The sequence below is a fragment of the Topomyia yanbarensis genome, chromosome 3 (genome assembly GCF_030247195.1).
Source record: "Topomyia yanbarensis strain Yona2022 chromosome 3, ASM3024719v1, whole genome shotgun sequence".
NCBI lineage: Eukaryota > Metazoa > Arthropoda > Insecta > Diptera > Culicidae > Topomyia > Topomyia yanbarensis.
In genome coordinates, this window is record NC_080672.1 from 56,588,401 (window position 1) to 56,609,920 (window position 21,520).

The following is a 21,520-nucleotide window of genomic DNA, read 5'->3' on the forward strand; positions in this document are numbered from 1 at the left end:
GTAGTCAACAGCAACACAGTTTGCCCGCAACGGGATATACTTTTGCTTTGCATTGTCACTCATTGTTGGTTCACGTTTCACACACTAGGTAGAAAGGAATCAATGTTTGCCTTTGCAAATAGACCAAGCGTCGCGCGGATAAATTTGACTACTTGCCCTGCTATAGCAGCGGAGCGATTTCTAGCTTCTGAACTGAGCGAGATGAGAAACCGAACTGAGCTCCGACTTCTTCTCCAAGCTCGGAGGCAACTTATACATAGATTGATAATCGTCGTATTGCACCCGGCGACCGTTTCTCGGTTTCCCATCCCTTCGTATGGTCGCATAACACGCCCTTGTTAGTAGTGCCGTGAACTCGTTCGCATTTAGGTTGAAGAGGATACCCTCAAATTTAAGTTCTTCGACGGACACGTTCTTGTGAAAGATCTTGTGAAGTTTTCGTTTATATATCTCCCACATATTCAAACCGTGTCCTGTTATCAATGCTGTACTAGATCGCTTGGTGGTCGCTGTGGTTATGTCCTCGCACGGTTTTCAGTCCATTTTTCCTGTTACTCCAAGGCTACAAAAATTGACATCGATAATGGATTCCCGGATCTGCTAACTGCCGGTAACTGCCGATGATACCATTTGCTTTGCTAGAGCATTCTTGATCGCTAATGGCCAGACAAAGTCAGCCAGCGTCTATCTCGAAAATTTCGCATGTTCTTGGAATATTTCAGAATTAAAGTCTCTTCGGCTCCTTGGAAAACGGATTATTCGATTTTTACAAGCTTAGTCTTAAATGAAAGGTTTAGTAGCAGATTTTGATCTGGTCAAGTTCAGACGAATCGCACATATGGCTGCGCAAATATTGTATTAACACTACGATCCCATAAGAAATCTTTAAATGTCAAAAACCTTTCGGTAAACCTCATGTATATTTAATATTGAACCACATACAAATCGCCAGGAGTCTGATGTGAATTCAGATTGTTTCCTTATCGAAATTATTTTCGTATGCAACAATCGATTCTGTCTCAATCGACTGTTGCGTTTAAAATGGTATCGATTGAGAAGTCGGTCTATATTAGCCTTTCCATGAGATGTTTGTTTGATAATACACAGGCGGGTCCTTCTTTCCGCGACCAGTAAACGTTTCATTTGATGTTGGACTGGATCGACGATTTCATTTGGACGTCAAAATAAAAATTATCATGGTATGGTAATTTCTAAAACTACCATAATAGTTTTCAATGACGAAAAGCAAAACTCTATGAAAGCTATTGTTGTTCTATAAAACGTGACATTTTTTTTTAATTTTGTTTTTTTTTCCTTTTTTATTTCGACTATGTTAGTCACATTTTCTTTTTTACGTTTTAACGACATTCAATTAGCTAGAGATTACTGGGTAGGGAAAGTTATGAAACTTAGAGCCATAGTACTCAAGTGAGAGCAAGGATGTGAAGTAAACAGATCGGAAAACTAGAAGTGGCAGGGTCATTAGAACAGGCTTAATATCGTGCGGGCTTAATTTTTGCCTTCTGATAATGAGGGTCGAGCTTAGGCAGGATAACTACGAATCACCCGAGTTCACTATCATGTGTCCTGATAAAGGTAGACGTATCTATCTTTACCGTGACAACCGGCTAATTTTTTAATTTTGGTTATAAAAAAAAATATTTGCATCCTGATTTATTTCAGCGATTTTGAAGAGGGGGGTGACATAATTTTTAAAAAAGATTTGTAATTGCCTAAGTTAAGTACTAAATTTGATCACAATGTAGCTTAATAGAAATGAGGGGGCGGTAGTTAGCTATTCTCGCCCGCGTTTCTTAACACCTATTTTTATAAGATGATTCATGATCACTGCTATTTTTTAAAATGAGCCACCTTTATTATGCGACTATTTTCACTGCCTTTCTTATTTTATTGCAAATAGGTAGTATTTTTAATTTTACACTTTTTAAAATTGCACATATTTTCTCGCATGTAATTTTTAAAGTTCGTTGATTTGATGGTATTGTAAGAGAACACGTATCCGCCGGGTGATGCCAGTTGAGCTGACATTTCTTTGGACTTAGCAAACTAATTTCTTTGTTTGTTTAGTGTTTATTCGCCCAACGTGGGAACTAATCCACAGGACATCAATGTACGTAGGGAATACGCATGGTCTTGTCTGAGTGGAATTATGATTGTCGAATCATGTATGATAATTGACAGCAACTTTTTTCGGGACAAATCTATCTTTTGGAGTTTCCAGATAAGTAGAACGACATTTTTGCACTGCCGTAAATCTAGTAGTACTTCCTCAACCTCTTTGACTTCTTCCGGATTTTTCATAAAAACCATCTATTATACATTCTACGTCTTCCAAATCGTCGCAGAATATCATTCTAATTTTCTTTAAATTTTTCACATTGATCCTTGGCTCAATTCCCAATCGACATAGGGTAGACGAGCCCTTATTCACCTCATTACTCAGGAAGTCACACTATTTCGCTGATAACTCGACTTACAGTGACTGGATTGCGCTTAACCCTTACATACTCAACTTTTTTCTACGCATGTAAGGTACCAATACTATTTCTCCTTGAAAATGGTTGGGTCAAGAAACCCGAAAAACCTTTTTTTCATATAGATAGCTTCCCTTGCAGGGTTAGAAGCTGCTCAATTGTTACCTTCCAACGCTCAATACAATTCTTATTGAATATTTACAATTGCCCAATTGCGTGGAAATGGAAAATTTCAATAATATTGCAAAATAACGAAGACATCTCAAAATTTCATTTTTCGTTGTCAATGTAAACTGTCCCTGGCAGAACTGCTGCTCCGTCAGAATCCAATCAGAATAATTGAAATAACTTCAGTTCTTGAGCTGATACTTGTAACTATTCGTGCTCAAAAGAAAAGCAATATTTATTTACCATACTTGTTTGTGTGAGCCAATGATGCGTAATCCAAAAGTTATAGCTGTTTGAAAACTTTGTTGTCTCTAACCAACATGGGCAAGGAGGGGGTAAAAGCGTATCATCATATTTACTTCGTTCCTAAGAAGCAGTACAATTAAAAATCTTGCCTGGAAAATGTATAATTCTCGTGTTGGAGCGAAGCGAAAAGTCAAATGCAACGCTTCTTTATTCATCCTACCATTCGAGCTAATGCGTTGACTAGAGATAGCAGACACTGCTCTCACTAATGTGTTGAAATAGGTGGGATGAATAGAAGTAATGAGATGAATTAGAGCACAGTAACCCTATCAGGTTAGGTCAATGTTTTAGCAATACTCCTTCGACCTACTGTTTGGAGTTCAAATTGATGTAGTGTAGAGGACAAGTAAATCACGCTCTGCGCCGACTATCCAGAGTTCAAACACAAGAAGAACTTAACTAAATATTATCTTACTTTGAATATTCGCCTACACAGAGACTAACCAATCCACCACATAAAAACATATTCATTTCGTGGCCGCATTGCCTACTTGAGGTGAATCATAGACCAATACCTGGTCCTTCAATCCAACTCCGTGATACTTATGGAAGCGTCACTGAGTCGGTGGCCTTCCTTTAAGTAGGTATCACTTCAACATTTCCTATCCTATCCTAAGTACCGGTGAAAATGGTCGTGGACGGCAATGACGATTCTTGTACTATTGGTTTATTGGACTCGAAAGATATAATGTGCATTCTCGAACGTTGATCTTACAAGCAAGATGAGTAAGATATAGATACCTATAGGCAAACTGATAATCGTTAGTATGCAATCTACAAACCAGACCGTGCTGCTGTATTGCTTTAGTGTAAAAGCCCCCGGACCACGTCAAGATACAATATCATGCAATCGAGAGAATCAAAAGTTTAGTTGCAAGACAGTTAAAACTGCGCTGGTTTTAAAGTAGGAAAAATACGCTAAAAGTTAGTACAATAACAAACGCGATAAATCGGCGGGCATCCCGAGCAAACGAAAAGCTCATAATTCCCACAAGTCTTGAAATCAGATATGAATCTAATCCTGAAGTTCAATACCATCAACAAATTAGAACATTTGATTTGTGATAGAGTAGAGTGTGGTCAAGTAGGTCAGTTTCAGTACCGAATTCTGTGATAAAAGCCTCAACATGAGGTAAATATTGTATTCACATCGAAAAATAAGTATCAATGAAAAATTAGTTTCATGCTTTTAAGGGTTAAAAATTAAATTGACGTCATTCAGGTCAGACAGTGAGAACTGGTAAATGAAACCGCGAAATGAAGTGTTGTAAAGACATGTTTTTTCGGCAGCTGCGCCTGTCTATGTACTTGCGAATGACTTCTTCGGTGTTTTCGTCGTCGCCAGAGTGTGGAATTGAAGTTTTTCATTCCGGCTCGCGTGGTTCAATAGCTGTGAGACAATCAGTAGTGACCTATAGTACCCCCAAGCGTATGTTTCATGTTGATGTCCGTATTTTTTTCAAAAGCAAAAATATCGAAAAACCAACACAAAACTCGTCTTCAGCATTAATTTTTACGTAAGAAAAAACTCATTTGACATTTTTTACATTGATTAAATGTACTGTACAGAGGACGAAAGACAACAACAGAACAACATGCGAAAATATAAATGACGCCGTAACTAATACAGCTGATCCACGGTAACAGCCGAAATGACAGTCGTCAACGATGTATCTAATTCACACAACATGAGCGACCTCTGCAATAACATAGCAAATATAATTCCCTATACCTATACCCCCATACCTATTTGACCCCATTCTACAATACATTCTGAATTTTCGGCTTTATGTGATCGGTCTTTTTGGGGTTTGGCCTTTTGGGATAGGCTTTTTGCGTTTTGACTTTTGTAATTCGATCTTTTGTACCGCTCCCTTTGTAACTTCGCTTGTTTAAATTCGTGTGGGCATTTTTAATGTGAATTGTGCAATTATGATCGCGCTTGAGACAGCTTTTAAAAAATAGTAATAGCTCTTTCACTGCCCATAAAAGCATAAGAGTCCCATATGGATGTGTGCATAAGTAAAGTTCAGTAGGGTACCAATTCCTTAGGGCGACCCCACACGGGTAGAAGCTCTCAAAAACCGACAATAGGGAAGATGAAAAATAAACGGGAAACCTATCTACAAGTGATAGATAATATATTCCAAAGTCGAGGAATCCTAATTTGATGCAAATTAAAACGCTTAGGAAACGATTGGCGTTATAGGTTAGGTTGTTCAGAGGACAGATGACACAGAATCCTGTAGACAACCAGTGCAAGTAAAAAGTTAACCCGGAAGCTTCATTGCAAATATAGATTCACGTCACGATCCAACTGAAAATTACTTTCCGATCTCTCCAACCCATCATTTTACCTTTTATCTTATCCCCATTTTCAACAAACAATCGATTTAATTCTACAGAAGATTTACATTATCAAACTATACATGAATGTCATAAAAAAACAAGTACTCACTTTCCGCGCTAATCTCGCCGCTCTCCAGTACGTAGTTCTCCGCATCGATAAACTTCTCATCCATTTGGTCTTCTTCATCGCCGGAATCCGACGAACCCAGCGATTGCTGCTGCACCGCCGTAATCAATTGCAGTCCATGCAGTTCCTCCTCCTGCAGTTCACCGGTGCCGTCCAGACCCGCTATCACCGAACCGGCCATCAACTGACCATCGTCCTCGTCGTCGACGTCCTCGTTGTTGGAATCATTATTGTTATCACAGTTCTCCTCGTCGTCGTCGTCGTCCTCCTCATCATCAACTTCATCCTCATCCTCACCATCACCCCGATCATCCCCACCACCCCCCAGCATCATTCCACTGCTGACACTCTGATGCAACAGCTCATGATCATGATGGTACGCAGTCAGGTTCATATTGACCTCCGCACTGACCGTGCGCTGACTGCTACTGGCCTCTGAACTGCCATTACTATCGCCACTCTGCAGAGTACCATTCGACGGATCTGGATCCGGGTCCCGTTGCATTATAACCAGCTCTTCATTATTTTGCAACACATTCTCGAAACTACTCAGCGCATTCGGCGGCACCTGATCGCTGGAGGACATCAACGCCGTTGTCGAAGTGCTGCTACTATTGCTGTCGTGACAAAACTGTTGCTGACGCAGATGTATTTCAGAGTCAGCTTCAGCAACTGCTGCTGCTCCTATGCTATTACTACTGCTCGCAGATGGAGTATCAGTCGATAAGAGATTCGTACTTCCGAGCATATGATTTGATGGCGTCGGAGAAGCAACACACACAATATTAAATACCTGTCCGGAATGCTGATCGTACACGGTTTGCTGCTGCCGATGTTGGGAAACAATTGGTGGCAGATGCGATCGGTCGTTGAGATTCGAGTTGGAGTTGGAACTTTCGTACTCATCGACGTATTTCAGTTCGACATTTTCCCCGCTAGGCTCCGGAGAGGGCGTGTACGTATGCTCCATGATTACTTCTGTAACGTCCGGATCATCATCGGGTATATCCTCGATAACAGCCTCCAGGCAAACATCCACCTCGTCCAGTGCATTCGGTTCCGGTAGACCACTGGCGGTAATATCACATTGTTTCGAATCCTCTGGCGGTTGACACCCACGTTCCTGGGATAAGCTACTGTCGTTCGAGTCCGAGGATTTCGATATCTTACTATTGCTTAGTTCTGGCGTTAGTGATCGATTGTGTACTCGCTTCAGACTACCACTAATGATACTGAGAGGGCTGGAGGAATCTACGACGTCCTCCGTAACAGCGAGTAATAGCGGCGCAGATGATGTGGAAGGTTTCGGTGAATCTTCTCGGCGGATCAACCGACTAGGCGAAACACATACCACCGCAGAAGTACTGGGTTGATCCTGATGGTAAACCGTCTGTTGTTGAGTGGCCGCAGCCAGGCGTGTCACAGCTCCAATCGTTCGGACTCGCTTCGGCGAAGAAGTTGCCGAAGTTGGAGAGAGCGAACTTTGAGCTACACTTGGACGAGTGTTGGATGCGCTGGCGGAAGGACTTGTAGTGATCACTATGCTAGTACCACTACTGCAACTGCTACTATTACTGCTGCTGCTGTTGCTGCTACAGCTAGCTATCGCTGAGTCGGCTGATGCAGTTGTGCTCGTTGCTATCGTCGTTGTCGGTCGCAACTTGATGGTGGTTTTAAGGGCAGGTCTCGATGTTGTTGGGGTGCTTGTCTTTGGCGGCTCGGGAGTAAGCTGAAATTAAAAACATTTTAATTAGTAATTATCAATATTCGTATTTGTGGGTGACAACTCACCACTTTCTCCTTAGTAGGGGTCGTCGGTGGTGACGGATTCGGAAGCGTCCCCGCCGCTCCTACACTGGCGGACGCCAGTCTTTTGTCACCCCACATCGGTTCAAAGTGTTTAAGCTTCCAGGGGTCCAGTTTGCTCTTCTCCTTTTCCGCTTCCGTTTTAAGCTTCAGCTGATTCTCGGGGGTGAATTCGCCTTCCGCTAACCGATCGCGCCACTCTAGGCAAGCTCTGGCAAAGAATTCATTGTTCAAACTGGACGGATTCAGCCAGATCCCGTTACGTTCGCAGTCCAACGAATCAGGCACCGAGGGACGATCCACGGATGGTAGAAGCTGGACCAGTTTGTACTGAAACAGGGGCGGCAGCATCTGGAACGTTTGCTTGTTCAGCAAGGATCGCAGATTTGTGTTGACCAGAATAGAATCCGGTGTCTCGAGATCGATGCAGCCCTCCTTGGTTTGTTCAATTTGCGCCGCCGTTGACATTTTCTTGTTGGACCTCCGCCGAGGCTTTACACTGAATCCCGGGATGGAGGCCAGCACCTCCCGCATCGTCGAAACTGGACCAGTGGATCGTTTGTCGCCACGTGAGCTCTGCGCTTGCTGCTGTGTTTTGGGAATTTGTTTTACTACTATTCTAGGAACATTTCGCCGCAGGTGGTGATTGTGTTTGGGAGTCTTGTCATGACTTGTCATCGGAGATGACAGCAGTTCCATCGAGCTACCGGACACGTTTAGTGGATCCACTGGAAGGGAGAAGACAAAGTGATTACATTGGTGTCTGACAAACTAAAAACTTCTGTAAGTTACCTTCTTTCAGTGGATTGGAATCGTAGTCATCCGATAGGTTGAAGCTCGATTCAGGCGTACAGGACACCACCTCCGGGAACGCGACAGTGATCTCCTCATGGTGGACATGATGCTGCGTCTGCTGCTGATAATGATGCTGATGCGAATGTGCATGATGGTTATGGTGGTGGTGGTGATTGTGGTTGTGGTGGTGGTGATGGTGGTGGGATGACGAAGAGGTTGCGGCCATAGTTGTAGCTGTCGCCGGCGAATCGGACCGGAAGCTGCTGCTGGTGCTAATGTTTAAGAGATTCCTACCACTATTACCGCTAATGTTTAGATTACTGCTACTGCCACTGGTGCTACTACTGCTGCTGATGCTAGTACTATTATGCTGAACTGGTTTAGACTGGCGTCTTTGCTGGGCGGTACTGTTTCCGTGATGACCACCACCGCTGCTACTATCCGGTGGCGACACGTCGCACTCCATTTCCGGACAAGTGGCTCTGGAAGGAGAAATTTAGACATAGATTTTTGTTTAGTATATATTACAGAATTATACTCAATAGTTTTCAGAACTGCATCCCGACAATGGTTTGTAATATTTTAAAAAGAATTAACTCCCACCAACAGAAGACAAAAGACTAGCCTGCCTGTAGGATATTAAGCCTGTTTCTAATAATCCTCACCATTTCTAGTTTTCCGATCTGTATACTTCACATTCTTGCTCTCACTATGGCTCTAAATTTTCATAACTTCCCCATCCAGTAATCTCTAGCTAATTGAATGTCGTTAAAAATGTAAAAAGGATTAATTTTCTCCACTAAGGAGAGATATTGGCTTGCTAAGCCAAACCAAGTTTCGGTTCCATTAATTCTCATTAGCTTCATTTCAACACCTTTTCTTGCAGGACATCACGCAGGCATCAGGACTATGGGTTTGCTCAGAAACACAAATACTGTTTTCGTTTTTTATTTGGAACTAGCGGCAATCCAGCGCTAGCTTAGTCCTGTCACTAGGGTATTGTCGGATTCTGATGAGACGAAGTCTAAACGCAAATTTTTATTACTTTTTTAAGAATAACTTCTCAAATGATGAGATTATATTTATTGTAAGGATTCAACTGTGAAAACCACAAAAAGCAACCATCTTTGAAAACGAAAAAATCAGCTATATCAATACCCTTTACACAAACTTTTTGAAAATCGATCAATGTTTTCGGGGCCTTGATAGAATACTATTTATTGATTCGCATGAAAATTTTGCCAACGATTTACAAAAAAAGGTTCTTTTCGCTTATTAAAAATAGCTTCTTTTTGAAGGTTTCTCAGTTCAACCTCAACTATTCCGCTTTTTCTTGGAATTTTTCACTTCACACTAGCCCCTTCAAAATAGTGTTTTCAAACCAGTCCACTCCCAAAAATACAACAATGAATCCCTACAATTGACCTAATCGGTTCGATCCAAAAAACCATCGGAACTAGCTGAACATTCGCCTCGAACAAATCACACCGACCTGAGGAAGCGATAGGGCATTTCCAGGAGCCAGTGTGATTGGTTGAGCGAAACATTCAATTACGCCCAACAACAGGTTTGAATGCCGAACGGGAATGGTCTATTACAGTCGAAGCCCACAGGCCAAGAACTAATTAGCAACTTTAACTATTGCAAATATACAACATTTTTCTTCCAAAGAAAAAAATTGACTCCAATTTGCGCATGAATGCACAAGACCTAACTTAGAAAAGTTAGATTTGAATGTTTCGTGTTCCACTCTTCAGTAACTGACACCAACTTTCTACAAGTTAGACGACCAAAATTGGCGCCAGTTAGACGCTAAATACAAACAGTTCGCACAACATATGTGAACGCCTAAAGCAAATGTGATGTCTCGGTTAGTCGGTTGGGGTTAGTTTGGATATATTGTCTAACTGGCTACAAGTTGGTGTCAGTTACTGACGAGTGAATCATGATACATTCAAATCCAACTTTTCTATTGCGAATATACTAATTTAATAAAAATTTCCTATTCCTGTTCATAACTGTTCAAATGTCCCATTTAATCAACAGATCATAAATTGGCCAAAACATGAAATATCAGCTATCATCCTGCTGAGATCAAACAATGTCTATTTTAACTTCCAAGTTTTCAGACTCCCCCCGATCATATCAGCACTGAATAAATGATTTCGAAAAAAATATACTGTAAATGGACATTCGTTTAGCGGCACTCAAAAATGTTCGGAAAATAAGAGATGTTTTTTACTGAGAATCATTTTTGTCATAGTTGGAAATCACAGAAGTTATTTAATAGTAAGTATAAGTGTCTTACTAACACAGATGCTGAAGCAACCCCAGACTGATTTTTTTTTTCGAGAGTTGTCCTACTGGAGCTGTAGAGCTAGGTTCTCGGAAGGGCTCCCCGTCAGAATCACATACTGCAATTTGCAGACGAGATAGGCAATGTCGCCCACTAAAACACTGCTTTGGGCCAATTGTAGCGGGCCGTGATTCTGAATGTGATATTCATTGTACGATTCAGGTATGTGCGGGCGTAGGAACTCGCGATCGCGTGTATCATCGCGAAGAGCTCGAGCATTTGTAGTTAACGTGTTCGATCACGCGTGCGTTTGTATGTCGCGTGTGTTAACGTGTATGTAACTTCGCGTGTATAAATTCTATTTTATAATCGTGTGCCTTTCGCATATTCGCGTGTATTCTTGGATAATCGCGGGCGGACCGTGAGTCTAATACTTTATTTTTTGGTGTACTGCTAAGATGCTAAAAGAGTGTGAGATCTTCCATATCACTAGAGTGCCCGGTGATGTCGCCATGGAACGTGTTGTCTAATGGATATGGGCTTTATTTTTTTGTCCTACTGAATGTATGGCCCTAAGTTATTAGGACAGAGAGTAATGGTTTCTGGACTTGACCGATTCATGAGCGCGCAAAAACGGATGTTTCTAGGTTCGTGTTTGAGACAGCGAAACTTCGTGAGTGCTAAAACGTTCTCCTTATTACCGGGGTGTTATTAAGTTTGTGCGATCGCGAACGTAGATGTGCGTTGTTAATCGTGAAGGGCTTAAGCGTTCGTACGTTAACGTGTTTGTCACGTGTGCTCTCGTTCATGTAACTTCGCGTGTACAAGACAGGATTTTGTAACCGTGTGGCATTTCCTATATACGCGTGCGTTCTTGGATGGTCACGCGGACCTGCATTCTGATAGTTAGTTTTTGGTGTACAATTCACATTCTGACAGGGAGTAAGTTACCCCATATCACGGTCATGTCGCCATGTATAACGCGTGTATAACTTCAATTTTATAATGACGAGTGTGTATTTTTGTTTGATCGCGCGCGGACCGTGAATCTGGTGATTAATTTTTAGTGTGTGGTACAGATGGTAGTCCGTTTCCCTATGGGGAAACTTCAGTTCCAGGTCATGTCACCATGGAACGTGTTATTTAGTGAATATGAGCGTCACTTTTTTAATTGGTTCAACTGAAGGCGTTAGTCCAGACTGGTAAAACTTTTGGACGCGGCCGTTTCATGATCGCGCGAGTGGTGGGTTAATGTTTGAGACCGCGTTTGGAAGCTTACTTTACTTAACTACCGGGGTGTTTTCATGTAGGCGAAATCGCGGGCGTAAGTGTATGTGGATTATTGCAATTGCATGGTCGCCTTTGTGGCCAGGTTTGTGTTATCGCGAAGGCCACGAGCGTTTGTACCTATATGAGTATAGATAGCGTATAGTAGATATACTAATAAAATGAATCAAAACATGCCAAATAAAGAAAAAAAGATGCAAAGCGCTTGATTAGAAGTAAATAAATTGAACAATATAATTTTGGTATACATAAATAATGGAAAAGCAAACTAATAGATGTACAAAAGAAAAAGACTAATGAAGTAGAATAGAAAAACACATGTAACATGCAATCAAACTCGTCTAAATGCAGCAAGTGTTGTATATTTATCATTAACGACAACATAGTAACACATTAACGACAATTGCATGCTGTTAGACTTTCATCATGCTATGCTGGCCGGGAATGGATGACTCACGTGCGTCGGTAAATTTATTTTACCCTAATTTATCCAACTCGACTTTCCCGAATGAATAGAACCAAATGCTCAGATTGATCACCAGAAGTATTAGCCACTATTCTATGATATACGCCAGTTTTGCATCCATTCCCTGATCCAACTGTCACAAATACTAAGACGAATACATATATAGATAGACATACGACTAGCACATAACAGTTGCACACTAGTACGGTTTCTATTTATTCTACTTCATTAAATTAATTTAATTATTAAATTAATTTAATTAGTATATGCATGATGGCGAAGTCGACCGATAAATAGACACACAATGACTCCCTCCGTGAGCCCCGTCCACGAATACCACCAATAGAGAAATATTTGCAAACATGGCACACAGCAAAAGTCAATCTACATCGATCCGCCAGTCGGCCACGACACCGCGCTCAGACCAGTGGTTTAGCGTTGGTATGCGCTGATGCAGAGTATGAAAAAACATATAACATAAAAAAGGCGCATAAGCCCTCTCGGTCTCCTCGATGCACCACTATCGAGGCGTAATGTAATACCCATCTTAAAGCAATTGATGCTTGATGATGTTTGCAATACCGTCAAACCCTTAAATCTTGGAGAGGAAAAAAAAGTTGATTCCGAGATTTTATGAATTAAATGCCAAACCGGTTTCAGAGTCTTTGGCGTGGGCCCCTTCAATCCTGAAATTTTTCCTCCTGAGGAGTTTCTGGCAGGATTTGTCCCAGATCGACCCAACCCCGAACAAAACTGGTCCATTAGCATAGAATCTGCTGCAGATGTAAGCCTATCTGAAGACGTCAGACCTCTTCCCAAGGCGAGTGCACGATCTGATTCGAAGAAGTGGCAAGTCCGTAAACGCCGATCGTCTCAAATTTTGACCGATTCCCCAATAAAAGCAGTATTGGAGGAGCAGAAAAATGAAATCAAACGTATGCGTACGCTGGCGGAGAAAAAAATCAGCGAGAGCTGGCAAAAAGTTCACTAAAGCTGTCAAAATTAAGTCCAAAAAGGTTAAAAAGACTAAAAAGTGAAGAGTGGATTTTATTTTCCGTACCTATATACAAAAAAACGATGTTAATGTTAATAAAAAGTTTTCCACTGTTACATTTAACGTGTTTAACTTAGTTTACTAAACTCGGCCAACCCAACCCAGCCCTGGGGTTGGTTGGTCGATTTTTCTTTCCGCATTTGTTTGCTAATAACTTTTTCCCTGATTTATTTCATGAATGAAAAAAATTACATATGTTCTCAAGGGTTATATCTTCATGACAGCGCAAACCGGTTTTCAAATAGTCTAACCAGAATGAGTACAGAAATTACCAAAGCAAAACTCGCCCAACCAGCCCCGGTCTCCCCTACTTTGCGATCCAACGTAAATGCTTCCGACCCGTCCCTGCGTCTGCGATTCCAAGCTCTTCTACATAACCTTTTGAGTCGAACAAGTTCGGTATTCCACCAAGGTGTTTCTCTAGAAGCACGCATAACTCTCGAAGCGGACAAGCCTCTTGGTATGCTGCTACTATGTGTGAGATTGTTTTAATCACAACCTAATCCAAGTCATTTGGAGATTCAATCATCGGAAAATACCCATGAAACCTAGTCGTCAAGTCCTTTTCGTAGAGGTCCCAGTTTGTAGATTTGGGATTACGATATGTGACGATATCTAACGAGATGTTTAAATGATCAAAAACAATATACTTATGATCAGATAACAGGGATCTTTAGGGGTGTGCGGGTTAAGGCATATTCTGATGCAGATTAGTACCGTGAGTTAATATCTCAGTCCTTTTTTAATTTTTAGGCCCGAAACTATTGAAAAAAAAAAAACATTTTTAGTTTGTTTCCTTTTAGGACAATAACACATCCAAACCCATGCGACTTGCACGACTCTATAGGTTGCCTCATCAGATCTACCATAGTTTGCAGATGAAACTTGGGATGGCAGGCTGCTAGTGGATTGACAAAGTACCAGATCATACTGCGTGGGGTGCTGTCCCGGTTAACAATGAGGCGAACGAGATATTTGCTGATACGTCATTTAGTGGGACAACTGTCAGTTTGTTGGTTGAATTTAATTTGGTTTTTTTAATTTAAAAATCAGAAAAGAATAATTAAGGTTTAAGAATGATATGAGTGCACTCGTAAGGACACCCGCTGTCAATGCATATGAAAAACTGGCACAATTTTTCCAAATTAAAGATCCCTACTACGGTTCGAGCTTGTTTAGTACTAGCCGGTTTGCTAACTCATGTGTAATACCGTCAGAGCAGAGAGTTACATTTAACACTTATTCTCTACCAGATCGTGCAAATGTTGGACAATTTCCTACATTAAGTTTCCATCAATTCGGTGCATCTCGAACTGATATGCCCCAAAATATGTTGTGGATCCTTGCATCACCGCCGATTATGAGGGGAAACCCATTTCTGCCACAGTATGATACAACCCTTTTGAAATCATCAGAAGGTGATGGAATATGCCGAACAATAGATGTATTTCTTGTTTTGTTGAAAATGCAAAACATGTGAACATTTATCCTGACACGACAGCCATTCGATATTGTTTCTCACTTATAACTTAGTTATTGCAAACATAATTTTAAAGGATATTCACATGCAGTTGATGTTACTCGCTCGGTGGAACGGCTACATTTAAAAATGTCACCGAGATCGTATTTTGTACAGAACCCTTCACTAAAACGTTTCGTTGATTTTTGTCCAAATCATTTCGTCAGTAAAATATTACCATTCTTAGTCAAACTTAAACTCACTTCTCCAAACCCTCACTGAAACTTACTTGCATTTGACCATACTGTCCGTGAACACTTCATTTATGCAGTTCTTCTAACGCCACAAGTTTCCAATCGTTCGAGCTCAGACTTTTCGACACTTTTCCCCGGGATCAGCTTCCCTGACTAATCTGTCCTAATTTCGTCATTTTGCTCTCCTACCCCTTGTGTCTTCGTTGTACGTAGTTAGTTATTTCGTTTGCCAACTTTTTGCCAATCGTCGTCTCGCATCGCAAATCGACCAGACATTGAACATCTTTAGCTATTTTGCACTCTCTGTCTTAATATATTCCGCTTCACTCCGTCGACCGACTGGGGGAACCCACTGCTGGGTTGATTTATTTGGATATTCAATCGCTGCCAGTTGCTGGTATTATTTGACTTGACCGACGATGACGGTGGACGGAACGAATAATAATTCTCCGCGTTCACTTTTTGACGGTATGTACATTGGGACTGCCGTTGTCGTCGTCGTCGTTGTGTCGTGGGCACTTTTACTTCGCGAACCGTCAGAACCCGTGGGGTGAACCAGCAGGGATAGCGTACAGAGAAACAGCTCGCGGAGAGAGGGACAGAGACATACCGTGGTACACCGAGACAAGAGAATGAATGTTCGAAGGTGACGGATGGGCGTTGTCCATTTTGCTTGTACAAATTTGCACTATTTTCGGAATACTAGCCTTATTGCTGTGATGAGTCGCCGACCAAATAAAATCAGAAACTTCATTAGACCTTGGTAGGGTTGCAAATTAAGTGCAGGTTGCTGGTAAAAAAATTAATAATTTTAATTTCATAGTTCATCAACTGCGGCGGATCATTTTGTAGTTTTACGCTGACGCAATTTTGGGGTAGTACGGATAGTTAATTGTTTGATTTGAATTTAATGTTTTCGATGTTAATGTCACATCGACACCCTTGTGAGTAATCCGTAGTAACGAAATGTGCTCGTAGTTGGCACGAGATTTATGAAAAACGCTACCTATAATTGGTGCTCCAAAAAAAGTGCCAATTTGCACCAGTCTCATTGAGATTTATTTCGAACTATTTGTTCATAAACCAGAAAAGTTACAATACTAATCGGATTAAAGAGAAACCATTGTTTAGACCCACGAAATTGTACTAAACCGAATATATTTTCTTAGTCCAGAAAATTGAAAAATCCATTTAATATTACATTTTAATAAAAGCCATTTCTCAGCAAAACTGTCAACACCTTTTTCCCGAAAAGTCTACCGATCTTGCATCGGTGAACCGCAGCAGAAAAAGACAGGACAGGATAGACAGACGGACAGAGTTCAAGAATTCAGCCACGGATGCGATGGTGTGCGTTACATTCTTACGTTACGCTCTTATTGTGGACCGTTCCAGAGAGTGGTGTGGTGTTTTTGTTGTACAATTTTATTTGCATTACAAATGGTATGGTATTGGTGTACTGTCATGCTCCGTTGAATGGAATCTGTGCTGGTACCAGGTCGAACGAAAGAAGGATGCAGAATAATGAATGAACATCGAGGGGCGCTCCAATGGGAAACTCGAGTGAATGCTTGAACTATTATTAAAACATTCGGCAAGTGAATTTTATCCTCCCTACTGCTGCAGGAAGGTTTATTTCACCCGAGCATTTACTAGAGCTTGAGACCGGAATTTGACTTTTCTTAAGGGGTAGTAAGGGTTTTAGCGTGAAAAAACCACTTGACGATTTTTTTTACGAAGTTTGGGTGAAGCGAATTGATTAAAACTTTTGTATATTATAATATCTCATTTCAATAACATTCTGTAATTTTGCAATGCAAAAATATCGACGAGTGACGGTCTCGAAGCTTTTTGTAGAACGTCTCTGAAAAATACACGATTTGCGAACCGTTGTTCAAAAACTGCTTAACTGATTCATTTCAAGCTTTGCATACACAACCACGGACAAACAGAGATAACAGCTTAAATAAATGATAAATAAAAGGTGGGAGCATTTTTGCGGGTGTCAAATTTGAAAAGCGAAAATCTAGACCTTTTATTCAAAACGACATATCTACAATGAGTGACTCTCTGTGTTTACTTTCTCTTCTGTTAATAATTCGGTCGCTTTGACATTTATCCCTCAACTCTTTGCATAATATTCTAGTCAAAACCACCGTCTTTCGATCTGTACTGTAAAATAAGTGAAAAGTGCTATAGTGACGCCGTAAAAATCGAAAGAGAAAGTAAACAAAGAGAGTCACTCATTGTAGATATGTCTTTTTGAAAAAAACGCTCAAGAAATGAAAAATAACCTATGTGGCGTACTTCAATTTTTCAAGAGATAATTTGGATGCAATTGGCAAATTTAAAGAATGCAAAGCAACGACTGAATCATTTATTTTTACGGAAAATAAATCAACTCTAAAATTCCCTATTTTTTAAATAGAATAATTATAACGTTTCAATACGGGGTCCCGTTTCAAAAATTTCAGCTGAGAATTTTTTTCAGTTTTTAAATGCGAATAACTTCCATTATACTGAACGACATCTTGTTTTTTTTTGAGGTCGCTAGCCGTGCATTGAAGAATGCCTAAAACTCTGAACTAGGCCCCGTCGAGTCCAGTCCGTCATCTGTCCGTCTCGTCCTGTCGTGTCTGGGGCTTCCTCAATCTCAAATCTCAATTTTTCTAAAACCTGGCGACGTCTATGGCAGCGAATAGTCATTCTTGACAGCAATGTTGCCCTTTTATGTTAAATTAACTCGGAGAGGTCATCAGAGAAATATGCCGCATGAGACCGAAAATAAATAAAATAAAATGAAATAAAGAGTAGAGTTAGTACTGTTATTGAGTATTAATTGAACAACACACATGTACCATGCAATAAAAATACTTGGAATCGTCTAAATGCCAGAAAGTGATATATATTTACCATTAACGACAATGGCATTCCGTTAGAACTTTCTCATGCTATGCAGGCCGGGAATGGATGATTGACGTGCGTCGGTAAATTAATCGTACCTCCATGTATCCTATCCGAATGAATCGAATCGAATGCACGAATTGAACACCGGTAAAAAGTGACCAACGAATCCCAAGGATTACCCACTATGCCATCATATAAGGCAGTTCTGCATCCATTCCCTGACCCATATGTCACAAATACTCAGACGCAGATAGACAGTGGTGCAGAGTATGAAAAAACACAAAACATAAAAAACGGCCCATAAGCCCTCTCGGTCTCCTCAATGCACCACTATCGAGGCGTAATGCAATAACCATCTTAAAGCAGTTGTCTGCCAGGGCTTCTTTAAAACTGACGCTGAAATATGCTTGAAGATGTTTGCAATACGGTCAACCTAGGGGAGGGAACTTCCATTCTACTGAACGACATCGCAACATTTTTGCACTGTCTGATCGAAAATATGTGCAGGTATTTTGTATTAAATTTCGGAATAAGTGCGAATACTACAAATAAAGCACAAAAAGATTTTCAGAAAATCTTTCGAAAACAGCGAGGAAAATGCGAAAGTTTTGTATCACTTGCCAAACGAGCAACATGTTGACTGTATTGTCCAGACGGTACAATAAGCGGTGTCATGTATGCGTTACCGGTACTTAGCTAGGATAGGATCCGCCAGCTTTGTCCCCTGTTTTTGAATCAATCCTGAACCAGCTCGTGATTGGACGAACGTGACATTAGCAGACGTTCGGTTTGGAAGCTAAATGTACTAAAAGGCTGCTTGGAAGTGTTGTCAGATATTGTGCTGTTTTTTTGTTTTCTCCGGATTTTGCTTTCATTCTATAACGTCTATCTGTAATTATGAAGTCCAAGGATTTATTTTGCGGACCAAATAAAACATTTAAAACTCAAGTTCTACAGGTTCCCGAGAGATTCGGTAGCGCGGTTATCGTGGGTTCAGTTCTGTGCGCGGAAATTTCTCTTTTCAAAAACAAACCGAGTAACAGATTGTGTAGGGTAAGTATGAAAAGATTATGATCTTCGTGTAAAATTTGTTTTTGTTCCAGTACCGAGTAAATTGGATGGACGTTTCGTTGTGAATTTTCCAATTTTCAACTGCATCAATAATATCAAATCAATACGTGCGCTACTCTTCCACGGCGTTAAAATAAAGCTATAAATTTTTCATGTTTGAGAACGGTTTTGTCGGTTTAATTAGGTGTAGTATCTCGTTTTCCCAGCTAAGTGCCAAGAATACAAAAGCTCCAGCTACTCTTGCTGTGTAGGATAAGTCGAACGAGCATTGCTCTTCTCCACAACTAACAAAAAAGCAATGCAAAGGATGCGGGTCAGCGGCATCACGTGGTAAGTGGTGTCGGTTATTCATCACCAGAGGTCCCAACAAAGGGGCGAAACTCACTTCTTTTGCCAGCAGTTAAGGATCGCTGCAGGAGTAGCAACAACACCGGAAAAAATCGTTTCATGTTGACCTAGCCAGTTAAATTAGAACAAACCTGCCATACCTTAGGGCAGCTGCAGATACGCACCACCAACAGTGAAGTGATTTGGTAAACATGCAACAAAATAACTTGTTACACAATTTTGAGCGACTTAGTGGGATGCAAAATTTTAATCGTAGCATATAGCGAAATATTACTTTCATGAATTTGTAGTATATTTGATTTGTTTTTCATTTTCATTATTTTGCGAACGAGATCAGCAATATTTATTGAAGTCATCTTCGCCGCCTTGAAACGAAGGGTTAGTCAGGCAAAATAAATCTGAACCAAAGAATCAATTAATTTCAAAAAAATTGGAAATTATGCTTCTTCCCAGCAAACCCGGAGAAATTGATGTAAAACCCGGAGGTCCGGAGATCGCTCCTGAAAACCGGAGTCTCCGGGTCAAAGCAGGAGGGTGGCAAACGTACGGCTGTGATATTGAAAACTATGGTGTCGGTCATTTCATATTTATAACGGATATTTACAGTGATAACTGAAAAATAAGTTCAATTGATTGGCACTCAGCAGAAATACAGCATTGCAAGGCGTAGGGAAAGTTTTATCAACCTCGCGCATCTAATTTTTCATAAGCGTGCCATATGCGGTCCGACCAGCTCACTTAGATTTTTTCCAGAAACGTGAAATTGGTTCCTATAGAGAATTTTAATCTGAACAAATTAAGTTTTAAGCATAACCGAAACAAAACTAATATTTTGGCATCATTGCGTCAATTTCAATAGAGGGTAGCAAAATTTAATAGGAGGTGAAAAAAGAAGCCAGGTGGCGGATCCTATCGTAGGTACTAAGCGGCATCGCAATGTTCTTCGTGATAACATCCAGAGAATCACCATGCCCGCTATTCGGCGTCTGGCTCACCGCGGTGGTGTAAAACACATCTACGTTTTGATCTGCGAAAAGTGCTGATGGTGTTCCTGGAAATTGTCATCCGAGATACCGTGACCTACACTGAACACGCCAAGCGGCGCAAAACCGTCACCGTAATGGATGTCGTCTATGTTCTAAAGCGGCAGAGACTCACTTTATCAGAGGCGACGCGTGGTTCCACCGTCAACCTGTTCAATATACCACCAAGACCCTTAAAACGTCACAATCGTCTCTATGAGAAGTTTCTGTTCAGCTGATTCTTTCGTCGTCGATTTCATCCAACATCTAACCAATAGGACCAATGAAAAATGTTCTTTGACAGAAAATTTCGCTGGAACTGACCAAAACAAATTCGTTGTCAAATCCCACCAGTGAAAAAGAACAAAAAATGTAAAACATATCCGAGAAGGTTGCCCTTAATTAGAATTGAAAAAGATTTCTTGTCAGAAACATAAGCAATACAACCATGTATAACCTTCCGACAGTGCCGCTAGTGCACTAAGTGCACGCTGCTCTGAAAATCTAGCGAAATCGTCTTAGAGCAGCTGCGGCTGCTCGTTCAGTGAGCCGTTTGCGCGACATCCGGAGGGATAAAGAGATTAAAACTTATATATCGTTATATGATTTGAATTAACGTGCAATGTAGAATCTTATTTTCTGTACACCGAGAATTATTCGTCCTTCTGTTTAAGATAGATTGAAACATTTGTCAACCGGTTTAAGAAAATACCTTAATTCCTTCAAATTTGATAGAAATTTGAATGTTGTATTTTCCTCACAAATTATCGTAGCAAACAAGCATTTAACATCTACGCGTTCATGATTAGAACAACCCCTGATTTGAGTTTGTCTGTTTTACACATTCAGTAAATATATTTTTAGCATGTGAATGCAAAGATCAAGCGATTTTTTGACGCAAAAGTTGACGGTTCATTCTTATAGTTGAACCAACCAAATGCATACGCGCTTGTAACTAGTATGTCCTAGGGGCAGAGACATCTTCTTAGGCTACCCAAGAAAAAAAGCGTTCGACCAATAGCTATGAACGTACGGCGCAAGATGTTCGAAATTTATAAAGCGCTCTCGTTTTGCACACAGCTCCAACGCCCATATGTACATCGCAGCAATGCACGCTGATTCAATATTTGATTTGAACCGGAGCAAAAGAGAATAGAAAGAACCTCGCCCAGGACACTCACGCTGCTATTCCAGCCGTCGCTCATGCAACTGCTCCCTCTAGAGCATGCGGTGAGAGTACGGGATGCGTGCATGTTTTTGGTTGAACCGGTCATAGGAAAGCACTGCTGGAGACGCTAGGTTGATTTATC

General features: G+C 40.8%; 1 protein-coding gene across 7 annotated transcripts in view; it reads right to left on the reverse strand.

Moving 5' to 3' along the window:
* The window catches only part of LOC131693690 (polycomb protein Asx), a 62,106-nt gene that overhangs the window by 37,224 nt on the left and 3,362 nt on the right, over positions 1-21,520 (reverse strand). For 3 of the 7 annotated variants that reach the window (XM_058981737.1, XM_058981736.1, XM_058981735.1), the window contains 3 exons: positions 8,044-8,528; positions 7,237-7,979; positions 5,428-7,174 (listed from right to left, as the gene is read on the reverse strand). In XM_058981737.1, the coding sequence (XP_058837720.1) occupies positions 5,428-7,174; positions 7,237-7,979; positions 8,044-8,512 (2,959 nt within the window). In that variant the 5' untranslated portion in view covers positions 8,513-8,528. Of the gene's footprint in view, positions 1-5,427; positions 7,175-7,236; positions 7,980-8,043; positions 8,529-14,897; positions 15,336-21,520 lie in introns of those variants that run through there. The other 4 variants (XM_058981738.1, XM_058981734.1, XM_058981739.1 and 1 more) reach the window with 3 other exon arrangements.